The 12,295-nt window shown below is 53.8% G+C and overlaps 1 protein-coding gene across 9 annotated transcripts in view; it reads left to right on the top strand.

Moving 5' to 3' along the window:
* Positions 1 to 12,295, top strand: part of PRKCZ (protein kinase C zeta) — a 136,379-nt gene that overhangs the window by 101,798 nt on the left and 22,286 nt on the right. For all 9 annotated transcript variants that reach the window (XM_054444169.2, XM_054444222.2, XM_054444177.2 and 6 more), the window contains one exon: positions 4,466 to 4,563. In XM_054444169.2, coding sequence (XP_054300144.1) covers positions 4,466 to 4,563 — 98 coding nt within the window. The remainder of the gene's footprint in view (positions 1 to 4,465; positions 4,564 to 12,295) is intronic.

Raw genomic sequence — 12,295 nt, 5'->3', positions numbered from 1 at the left:
GGTGATCCTCCTACCTCAGCCTCCAGAGGAACCAGGACTACAGGCATGCACCACCATGCCCAGCTATTTTTTGTGTTTTTTGTAGAGACGGGGTTCCACTTTGTTGCCCAGGCTGGTCTCGAATTCCTGCGCTCATGCACTCTGCCCCTCTCAGCCTGCTAGAGTGCTGGGATTACAGGCATGAGTCACTATGCCTGGCCTGTTTGTTGAAATCTTAATTCTGACTTCATAGACCTTTTTCTTTTAATTATAGTAAAATACACATGACATAGAATTTGCCATTTTAAAGTGTACAGTTAGGGCCGGGCGTGGTGGCTCACACCTATAATCCCAGCACTTTGGGAGGCCGAGACAGGTGGATTGCCTGAGGTCAGGAGTTCAAGACCAGCCTGACCAATATGGTGAAACCCCAACTCTACTAAAAATACAAAAATTAGCCAGGTGTGGTGGTGCACACCTCTATTCCCAGCTACTCAGAGGCTGAGACAGGAGAATCGCTTGAACTGGGGAGGCGGAGATTGCAGTGAGCCAAGATCATGATACTGCACTCCAGCCTGGGCGACTGAATGAGACTCTGTCTTAAAAAGATAATAAAATATACAAATAAAGTATACAGTTAGGCGGCTTTTAGCATATTGAGATACAGAGTTGAGCAGCTGTCACCTCTCTGATTCCAGAACATTTTCCTCACCCCAAAAGGAAACCCCATACCCACTCCCTGCTTCTGCTCTGCGTCGGCCCCAGTGGCCTCCAATCTGCCTTCTTCCTCTGCGGACTTCTGTCTTCTGCACGCTTGACAGAACGGAGTTGTGTGTGAGCTTTTGGTGTCTGGCTTCTCCAGGGTCCATCCATGTGGCCGCTCACTCAGGCCTTCCTCTCTCTGCCCGGCTGGGTAATGTTCCGTTGTCCAGTGGAGGCCCCACGTTTGTGCGTGCACCTGCCAAGGGGCATTATAGTGTTCCCACCCTTGGCTGTTGTGAGCGGTGCCACTGTGAAGGTTCGCATACAAGAATCTGTTTGAGTCTATTTCCAGTTCTTTTGAGTGCAAACCTAGCAGTAGAGTTGCTGGGTCACGTGGTAGTTCTCTGTTCAACTGATGGGGACCTGCCAGGCTGCTTCCCACACAGCCGCGCCGTTTCACCTCCCCGCCAGCAACACACGGGCCTGTTTCTGCAGGTCCTCAGCAACGCGTGTTATTTTGATGATCGCCATCCTAGCAAGTGTGCAGATGTGGCTTTGACTCCCGTTTCTCTGATGACTGACAGTGTTCAGCATCTTTCATGCACTCGTTGGCTTCTGGTATTTTTGGCCTTTTGCTTTTATTCGTGAATGCAGGTTGCGTCTCTCAGGAGTAGAAAAGGCCGACGTGTGGGTGGCAGTAATGCTGTTGTCACCAAGTGCTGCTGGCACAGAAGACAACTGGCTGCTCATTGAGCCCCGATGGGCCACAGAGGGGGTCCCTCCTCGCCAGCCATGCTCGGGCCTGGGAGGGCAGAGCTGGGGCTGGGGCTGAGCCTCTACTGCCTCCCAGCAGGGCGTGTCTGTGCAGTGCACAGGCTGTCCAACTGGCCCCTCATCCCTGGGTGCAGAACTCACAAGTGGGTGGCAGCGTCCATGCCCTGCGCCGAGGAACGGAGGCCCTGAGAGGTGTGGTGCCCTGCTGACGGCCCCACTGCTGGCCAGCGGCAGCACAGGAGGATTCCAACCCCTTTTGCAGCACGCCCCGGCCAGCTGGAAAGTTAATGCCACGTATGAGAGCAAGTTTGCAGGACCCTGAGAAAAGACATTTGGAAGAGTCACTGCTGCGGTTTTGTTCTGTCTTGAAATCTCCTCTGTGGGCCAGGATGCCGAGATGGGGACTCTGGGGTTATCTTGCGAGAAGAGCCTGATTGTAGGCGTTGTTGAATGCTTGGATGGTTTCTAGAAATTTCTTTCTCCCCACAAAGGGACTGCACTCTCTGGGGCCAGGCTTGCCGCTTGTTCCCCCAGGAGTCACTGGCAAGCCCCTTCCCACCGATTCTGCAGCGCCGGCCCCACGCAGGGCCTTGAACTCAGCAGTGCTGTCTCCGGGAGGTTCCACTCAGTTTGGGTGCTGAGTGATATGTGGGTTGTGATGCCAACGCCGACGTCCCTGCGGGGCCACAGTGGGTCATGATGCCAACGCCGACGTCCCTGCAGGGCCACAGTGGGTGGGTGCTGCTGGTGTGGGCCACTGGGGGACGGGTGGTGGCAGGTGGGGGGTGGAGGAGTCACCGCCGACCCACTCGGTTTTCAGCCACTGGAGGTGGGAGGAGATGCGGGCTGGCGAGGAGCTTGGCTTGTGGCCTGGGGTGGCGTGAGATACCCGGGTGCACATGTTGAGCAGCCATCAGGGGGGCAGGTCTGCAGCTCAGAGAGAGGCCGGGCTGGGAGCTCTCGGCATGGAAAGATGGGACTCAAAGCCACTCCATCGGATCCGCCTCCAAAGAGAAGGGAGGGTGGCCGAGGACCAAGCCTCGAGGAGGAGGGCACTGAGGAGGAATGACACAGTCTCAGAGGCTAAATAGATACTCACTAATGGTTTGTTGATTTGTTTCCACGAAACCTCCAGGAGTGGGAGCAGGCAACACAGTAAGACCCTGCCTCTACAAAAAATAAAATTGCCGAGTGTGGCTTGTATCTGTGGCCCCAGCTCCTCTGGAGGCTGAGGTGGGAGGATCGCTGGAGCTCCAGAGGTCGAGGCTGCAGTGAGCAGTAATCACACCCCTGCACTCCAGCCTATTTTGACGCATTTCTTTCACTGTCATTTTTCTAACCCCGAAGACAAGGGGTTGACCTAGAAAGGCTTGAGAGCTTTGTCCAGCTCTACTTTCTGGGGTCAAGATGAGACCAAGCTGTTGGGTCTTTGTGACTCTAAAGTTGACTTTGACCTTGCAGCATTTTGCTGAACTGCAGCATGAATTGGGAGGGTGACAGCCCTGTGGCTGGAGCTAGTGCTCTGGCGATGGGTGTGGGGCCGGAGCTAGTGCTCTGATGATGGGTGTGGGCTTATCACTCGGTAGCGCTGGGACCTTGGGGAATCTGCTTAGCCCTCCACCTCAGTTTCCTTGTGTCCTAACTGGAGATAATAATACCTGCCTCCCGGAACTGTTATGGCAAAGCCCGGAGGCCAGAGGCCAGTATACCACCAGAGGCCAGCATACAGCCAGAGCTGGTAGCTTTGGTGATCGTGGTGAAGATGGTGGTGGTGATGATGGTGATGATGGTGATGGTGATGACGGTGATGGTGATGATGATGGTAACGATGATGGTGATGATGGTGATGGTGATGACGACGATGGTTTTGGTAACGATGATGGTGGTGATGGTGATGATGGTGATATAGTAGTGGTGATGACGTGATGATGGTGGTGATGATGAAGATGTTGATGACGGTGGTGATGATGGTGATGGTGATGACCGTGATGGTGGTGGTAGTGTTGACTTTGATGATGACGGTGGTGATGATAGCCGTGGTGATGTGGTGATGATGATGGTGGTGGTGATGACGGTGGTGGTGATGACAGTGGTGATGATGGAGATGGTGATGACGGTGATGATGGCAGTGGTGATGACAATGACAGTTGTGGTGGGGATGGTGATGACGATGGTGGTGATGATGGTGATGATGGTGATGATAGTGATATGGTAGTGGTGATGACGTGATGGTGGTGATGATGAAGATGTTGATGACGGTGGTGATGATGGTGATGGTGATGACTGATGGTGGTAGTGTTGACATTGAGGATGACGGTGGTGGTGATGATGATGGTAGTGGTGGTGACAATAGTGGTGGTGATGACGGTGATGATGGTGATGACAATGACAGTTGTGATGGTGATGATGGTGGTGGTAATGATGATGGTGGTGATGGTGATGGTGACAGCGACAATGATGGTGGTGGGGGTAGATGGTGACAATGGTGATGGTGGTGATGATGATGATGACAGTGATGATGCAGATGGTGATGATGGTGGTGGTGATGATGACAGTGACGGTGATGACAGTGGTGGTGAAGGTGATGGTGACAGCAACAGTGATGATGGTGGGGTGGAGATGGGATGGATGGTGACAATGATGACGGTGATGGTGACAGTGACAATGGTGGGGGGTGGGGGTGGGGTGTATGGTGACAGTGGTGTGACGGTGGTGGTGATGGTGACAGTGACAATGATGATGGTGGTGGTGGTAGAGGTGGGGTGTATGGTGACAGTGGTGTGACGGTGGTGGTGACGGTGACAATGATGATGGTTCTGGTGGTGGTGGTAGAGGTGGGGTGGATGGTGACAATGGTGGTGATGCAGTTCCTAATGGGTGTTTTCTTTTCCTCTCTGCATTGTTTTCCCGAAAGCAGAGGAAAGAGACTCCTCCCTTGCCTCCCCCTTGCCCAGGATGCCTGTGAGGAGCATTCAGGAGCCTCATTACCACTCCCTGGTTTCTATTTCAGGATATTGACTGGGTACAGACAGAGAAGCACGTGTTTGAGCAGGCATCCAGCAACCCCTTCCTGGTCGGATTACACTCCTGCTTCCAGACGACAAGTCGGTAAGAAAAAGAAGGGTGTTTCTGATATTCTGCAGATTTCAGATTTGAACTGCACAGAAGCTGAGTCTGGTGTGATGTGTCAACTGTCACCTGTAAGGTTCTCCCAGTTGCTGTACGGGTGTTTTCAGGCCAGCAGACTCTCTTTGTTGTTCTCCTTGGTTGGTGTCATATGAAGTACATTTCATGATCTGAAGTTATTTAATTCCATTTATGAAATACTTACTGGAGGTATCCCCCTGAGTGCAGGCATTGGGTCAGGTGCTGGGGCTACAAAAGTAAGCAAAAGAGGTGGATTTCTGTGCTTATTAAAATATGTACAGCTTCACCTTCAAGCTTTATATATATTGGAATTCTGTGGCTTTGAATGCGTTTGAAAGCTGGTGATCTAGGATATTAAATGTATGCTCTGTTTAGTTTTGGGGGCCAGTTGACTTTGACCTACCTGATTTGTTTATTTGAAGAGTTATTGAGTATGTTCTGCATTGAGTCCTCAAGACCATCCCCAGGTTCGATGATTGGCTGGGACTCCTGGGATCAGTTATATGGCCGCACTGGGGGCCACAGCTGGCATACTGCACTGGGGAGATAAAGGAGGCTTGGCCAAGGAAAAAGGCACACGGGGAAAATTCCAGAAGAAACCAGTCACGAGCTCCCAAGAGCCCTCTCCTAGTTCCTCCAGCAATGAATTGTGACAACTCAGGGTTTTTGTCAAGGGCTGGTCATGCAGGCTGCACACGAACCAAAATTCCATACTCCCAGCGGAGAGCAGGTGTTCAGCATTGCGTTAGTCAGCGTTCTCCTGAGAAACAGAACCAGTTGTGTGCACGTGTGTGTGTGTGTGTGTAAAGAGATTTATTATAAGATACTGGTTCATGGGATTATGGAGGCTGAGAAATCCTACAATCCGCCATCTGCAGGCTGGAGGCCCAGGAGAGCCAGTGGCACAGCTTGAAGGCCTGAGAGCCAGGAGCTGATGGGGTCGATTCCAGTCCGGGTCTGAAGGCCTCAGAGCCAGGAGCAAGGGGCCAGAAGGTGGACAGCTCGGTAGTCAGGGAAACGCAGGCTTCCTCCTCTTTCTTGTTCTCTTCACGCCCCCAGGGGCCTGGATGATGCCAGTCTACTTCAGGGAGGGCCGTCTGCTTGCTCTTCCAGAAGCCCCCTCAATAGGCACGCCCAGAAGTCATGTACAGCCAGCTACTAGGGCGTCCCGTGCCCAGTCAAGGTGACCGTTGAAGTCACCATCACGAGCGTAAGGCATCCTGTTCAGGCACACACAATTTGGGCACAGCAAGCAACTCTTATTCCAAAGCTTTTTTTTTATGTGCTTTTCTTGTTTTTGAGATGGAGTCTCACTCTATCACCCAGGCTGGAGTGCAGTGGCACCATCTCGGCTCACTACAGTCACCACCTCCTGGGTTCAAGTGATTCTCCTGCCTCAGCCTCCCGAGTAGCTGGGATTACAAGCACCTGCCACCACACCTGGCTAATTTTTGTATTTTTAGTAATCTGTGTTGGCCAGGCGGGTCTCGAACTCCTGACCTCAAGCCATCTGCCCTCTGCGGCCTCCCAAAGTGCTGGGATTACAGGCATGAGTGACTGTGCCCCGCCTCCAGAGTTTATTTTTGTTTTTGTTTTTTTAATAAAGATAGGGTCTTGCTCTGTCGCCCCAGGCTGGTCTCAAACTCCTGGGCTCCTGCTTCAGCCTCCCGAAGTGCTGAGATTACAGGTGTCCACCACTCTGCCTGGCGGTCATGCAGAAGCATGTTATATCCATGTAGGGAACTGTTTGCAGTTCATGTTCCCAGCCCCAGCTGCGGGCAAGCTTTGCGGGCCGGGCTTCCTAAGCACAGCGGTCCCAGGCCCTGGGTGCAAACCTCTGCTGCTCGGTTCTTAGCTGTACGTCTGGCGACTTGCGCTCCTCCGCTGCACTCTCGGCTCTCCTGACCGCAGGGTCCTGTTCTTGCCTGTGCTCGGCAGCCACCTGTCTGTCTGTCGGAAGAGCCAGCGTGACCTGGCCGTTCCCGACCTGCTCTACCTGCGGTGCCGCCCTGGTCAAGTGTTCCTGTTTTCTGGCTGCTTCCGCCTCCTCAGTGTGTTTCAGGGTCCCCCACCCTCCCTACCTGACCCCAGGGCTCCCCAGTGTTGGCTTCCCCGTGTTGAGCCTGAGCCATATTTGAGAAACACAGATCTGAAGTCTTTCTCCTGCCTCAAAGCTCCTCTGATTCCTCCCCAGTTGCTTCTGGGGTAAATTCCAAGCTTCCTGTGCGTGTGGACGAGGCTTGTGGTGACCAGGCCCCAGTGCCCCATCGTGTGCTTCAGCGTGGCACCCCCCGCCTGCGCCGCCTGCGCCTGACGGCTCTGTCCCCTTTCCTCCCGCTCCCCTGCTTCCCCGGAGCGAGTCAATGCCTCCCTTTGTGTGTTCCCATTGCGCGTTTCCAGGCCTCTGTCCGCCCCGACTGCCATCCCTTGCGATTTTGGAATATGCCCAGGGGAAGGCAGCCCAGTCCCCCAACACTTCCTGAATGGTGAGGTTCCAAGAAGGGTTTTGTTTTGCTTTGGTTCGTCTTCATATGTGAACTTGTAGGGATGTAGATGTAAAAGGGGTCCGATATCGTACCCTCACTTCCCCGAGTGGCCCAAAGCTTCTCCACTTGTGTCTTTGGACTCTTCTCTCAAGTCACAAGTTCCCAGATGCGTAAGCCCGAACTTAAAGAATTGTCATCTGTGGGGTGTCTGTGGGATCCCCGCAGCGGCACCAGTCACCGTCCTGTGGGAGCATTTGGCATTGACAGTTGGGAATAATTCCTATGCATGTCTGACTTTTTTGCCTTTTTTTTTTTTTGAGATGGCAGAGTCTTGCTCTGTCACCCAGGCTGGAGTGCAGTGGCGCGATCTCGGCTCACTGCAACTTCTACCTCCCAGGTTCACGCCATTCTCCTGCCTCAGCCTCCTGAGTAGCTGGGACTACAGGCGCCGCCACCATGCCCGGCTCATTTTTTGTATTTTTAGTAGAAATGGGGTGAGCTCCGGGTTGGGGGGAGGACCGGCAGCTGCCTTAGTCCAATAGCTGGGGGGCTGTGAAAACTGCCCACAAATCCTTACCAACTGCACAGCACCAGACACCCACATGAAGCAAAGCCAACATCGGCAAGGCGGCCATGCGTCCGGGTGGCAGAAAAGTCTGGCCTGGCCCAGGTGGGTGTGTTCGGCTGCGCCGCCTCTGCTCCCTGGTCACTGGAGGTGACTGCAGGTTTTATGGGGACTTTCTCTTTGTGCGTTGGTTCTGCTGGAACATCCAGCTGAGGTTTCGCGTGGGCCCCTTGCTGAGGGCCAGGTGAATAACACGCAGAAGAGGACACCTCTTTGCTCTGGGCGGCCTCACAGCTCCCAGGCCACATCCAGGGGAAACCTGGCCAATGATACTGCAGAGGTTTCCACGCAAGTTTGGTTCCCATAAAGGGTCTGTGAGTGGAGAAGAATCAGAATTGCTTTCTTTCCACTCCAAATCTGGTCTTGCCTCTTCTGGCCAGCCATGTTCGTGTCCACTGGGCGGCTACAGGGAATTCCTGAATGTTACAGTTCAACATTAGTCTCACCTCGTGTGTACAGGTGGAGAGAAACAATTCATTCGCATTTTTAAGACACAATAAACACCTGCTTTACGGACAAACCATACCCCATATCTACACAGACAGCCCACCTTTTCCAAACAGCAGCCAAAATTAAAATGAGCCATAAAGTCTCCAAAATGAGAAATCGCTTCAGTTTAAGCTATTTCAGGAAAACCGGGTAACTAGAGATTTAGCTGAAATGACTACTTTCAGCGTCCCCCGCCCCATTCAACTGGAGTCTGAGGACACTTTCTCACTAAGGCACGGTGATCTCAGATGGTAGGTGAGCAAACTACCCTTAAAATACGCCCATTGACTCGCTGTTCTAAAATAAAACCTCTTACTGTTTGCCACGGTTGATTATTTTACACTCATTCACACTCAGAATGTGTTTCTTTAAGAAGAACAAACACACACCCTTGCTTATCTGTGGAAGTGCTTCTCAGGCCGTGCACTGACCGAGACACTTGAGTAAGCTCTTCTTGGTCAAAGTGACTTCTAGACGTGAAGAGCACTTCGCCCAGCACTGTGTGTGTATGTGTGTCTGTTTTTCAGTTATGCTTTGAAACCTGCCCGACGCTCTGGAGAGGGAGACAGCTTTACTAACAGCAGAGAGTGACATCCCTGGAACTGGTCACCTGCGTCAGGAGGCGTGGCAACCAGGGAGGGCCCGCAGGGAGCAGAGTGGGACTCCGTGGAGAGAGGGGGGCAGGCAAGGGTTGGGTCACATGGGAGGGGCTCATGGGAGACAGGCCTGTGGGAAGGACGAGGGTAATGGTGTGTGTCAGGGACGGAAGAGAACCAGGCCTGAAGGTGCCAGGGGCTTTTGAAGCTGGACTTGGCCAAGAGGCCCTGGGACTCGGAGGCCCCAGGGATTCTCAGTGCAGTGCTGATGTTGGGCAGGAACTCGTGTGGGGAGTAGGATCTGGGCTGCAGAAGCCAGAGGGACCTGCTGGGCCTGTCATGGCCTGGAGGGAGGCCCTAGGGGGTGGGGAGGAGGGGCCTGTCCCCATGTGGGGGAGTCACCCTGGTTCCCAGAAGTCAGGGCAGTGCTGGCCAGACAGGCACAGGGCGGGGCCAGCCTGGATGTGGAGGACTCGGGGGTGCTGTGGCCTGGGATGGAGACGCCCCCCGGGGGTGGTTGTGGTTGTGGGTGTGTGAGAAAGAGGTGAGGGTGTGACGGGGTCTGACCCTGGGGTGCTGCCTCCTCAGGGGTGCTGCCTCCTCAGGGCTGCAGGAGGAGGCGCCGCCGTGGGGGTGGGGGCAGTAGAGGGAAGGGCTCAGTGGATGCCACAGCAAGGACAGCCTCGGCCGCGACCTTGGGAAGGGCAGGTGCCTCTTCTTTGGGAACGTGAGTCACCTCCCTTTCAAAACCCATCCGTGTGCTGGAGTCACGGGAGCTCAGAACAGAAGGAGAGATGCTGACTGACACCCGTAGGGCCCAGCGTGGGCACAGCCGCCTCAGCCTTTGTTCTGCCGACACACGGTGACGGCTCAGCAGCCCCCTGATTTGCTCACTTTTCATCGGGGTTGCCTAAAATGGTAAAAGTGCCACCCTAAACCCTAGCACTTCCGGAGCAGGACGCTTGGGCCCATGGCCCCCACAAGGCTGTGCATGGGAGAAGGGGCTCTTCCCAGCATCAGGGGCCTGGCAGGAGCCAGGGGCTTGGTTTGCCTTTTGCATTGCTAGGGCGTCCTGCACTCTTCAGGAACACTGTGGACAGCTGCGCGTGCATCATCCCAGAGCCCTGGGCAGTGAAGGGCCCTTGGGGACCCCCAGGACATGGGCTCTGGGACACACCTGCAGCGTACAGGGGCCCCTGCTATTTCCTGATTTGGTGTCGCAGGCCACACGGGGCTGTGCAGAACATGGGAGAAAAGGATGCGTTGTCTGTAGTTCTAATCGGGAGGCACCGGCCGCTCTTAGAACAGGTCGGGGGCAGGTGTCATTGCCATTCAGGGTCACGTTAGGACTGGGGGACCTCCACTGCAGGCTTGGAGATGATTTTGCCAGTAGTGAGCAGAGATGAGGTCATGGCGTCTCCCCTTCTCCATCCAGACCCGAATGTCCCATGCCACTGCGCCCTGCGTGGTTCCTAGGATGGGCAGGGATAGGGGTGGCAGCCCTGGAGCCACCTGGGGTGTCCTTAGTTGAAGGAACTTTCAGGACCAGTCCTGAAATTGTGCCTTTGCTGCTTAACTACTAGATCACGGCAGAGACCACGTAAAAGAAGAGCCTCTTTCTAAACTTGTATCCCATTTTAACGTGCAGGAAAGAACCTTCGTCCGCACTCCAAAGACCCTGGACTAACCAGCGTTACCATCCGGACAGTTTTGCCTTTTGTTTTTCCTTTTCTCTTGTTTATTTTTCCATGTGGACTTTATAATCAACCCGTCTGCCTCCAGAAAGAAAAAGAAACTGGGATTTTCTTTTCTTTTCTTTTCTTTTTGAGAAGGGGTCTTGCTCTGTCACCCAGGCTGGAGTGCAGTGGCGCAATCTTGGCTCACTGCAACCTCCGCCCCCTGGGTTCAAGCAATTCTCATGCCTCAACCCCCTGAGTAGCTGGGATTACAGGCCCCTGCCACCACACCCAGCTAATCTTTGTATTTTTAGTAGAGACGGGGTTTCACCATGTTGGCCAGGCTTGTCTCAAACTCCCAACCTCAAGTGATCCACCTGCCTGGGCCTCCCAAAGTGCTGGGATTACAGGTGTGAACCACTGAGCCCGGCCTGAAACTGGCATTTTCACTGGGATTTGTTAAGTTTACACATTACCTGGGGTGAAATTGACGTCCTTCTAGTGTTGGATCTTCCCATTCAGGAACCTGGTTTACCTTTTCATTCACTCACATCCTCTTTCAGGAGACTCTTGAAGTCTTCATGTGGTTTTTTTCACTTCCTTGTCTAATTATTATTATTTTTACAGATGGGGGTCTTGCTATGTTGCCCAGTCTGGTCTCAAACTCCTGGGCTCAAGCAATTCTCCCACCTCAGCTTCCCAGAGTGCTGGCATTTCAGGTGTGAGCCACAGTGCCTGGCCACTTCCTTGTTTAATTTTGTCTTGAGTGTTTCATCTCATTTCTGTTATAAACGAGGTCTTTTTTCTTCTCTCAGAGCATCCAGCAGCAGGCAGCTTGGTCTCTGCATGGTAACTGTGGGCCCCATGGCTTCTGAGTTCTCTTCCTTGTAGTAACTTTCAGGTGGTTTTCTGGGGCTTGGATGCACAGGGTTAACATCTGCAGGTGGGGCAGCATCACCCACCTCAGCTGCTGCACCCAGGTCGTGCCGTCTCTGTTCATCTTCCTCTCTGATGACAGTGGCCAGCACCTGCCTCACTGGGGTGACGTCGACACCAGACGGCCCTGTCCTATTCCTGACCCCAGCTGGAACACTTTGCACTGGAAACATGGTGCCATCCTCAAGGCAGAACGGAAGCATTTACCCATCTTGGGCAGGCAGCATTTGTCCTGGCATGTGCAAAGGGTGTTGGGAGGACCACAAGGGAGAGGAAAGACAGGGGCTCTGCCTGCAGCCATTGAACTGGGTTCTGGAGCCCACAGAGGAGCTGCCCCTGCCTGAGCTGTTGGAGACAGGAATGGACCCTCCCAGTTCCTGGGCCCATCATCTGGTCTCTGAGGACACCTTCTGCTGGCAAAGGCCCTGGCAATGATACATACAGCCTCTCAGCCTCCAGCCACTGGGAGAAGGTTCTAGAAAGGCTGAGCAGCAGCGTGAAGCTGAGAGACGACTGATAACTGCATGCAGAGGTGTGACTTGTCCTATTAAGGGACTTTCCACCCATTTCTATTTTGCTATCAAGAAAGAACACTGAGGCCGGGCGCGGTGGCTCACGCCTGTAATCCCAGCACTTTGGGAGGCTGAGGTGGGTAGATCACGAGGTCAGGAGATTGAGACCATCCTGGCTAACACGGTGAAACCCTGTCTCTACTAAAAATACAAAAAAAAAAAAATTAGCCAGGCGTGGTGGTGCGTGCCTGTAGTCCCAGCTACTTGGGAAGCTGAGGCAGGAGAATGGCATGAACCCGGGAGGCGGAGCTTGCAGTGAACGGAGATTGCGCCACTGCGCTCCAACCTGGGAGAGAGAGCGAGACTCCATCTC

Source organism: Pongo pygmaeus, chromosome 1, assembly GCF_028885625.2.
Source record: "Pongo pygmaeus isolate AG05252 chromosome 1, NHGRI_mPonPyg2-v2.0_pri, whole genome shotgun sequence".
Lineage (NCBI taxonomy): Eukaryota > Metazoa > Chordata > Mammalia > Primates > Hominidae > Pongo > Pongo pygmaeus.
Note: the sequence above shows the minus strand (reverse complement) of the source record. Positions and strands in the feature narration are given on the sequence as shown.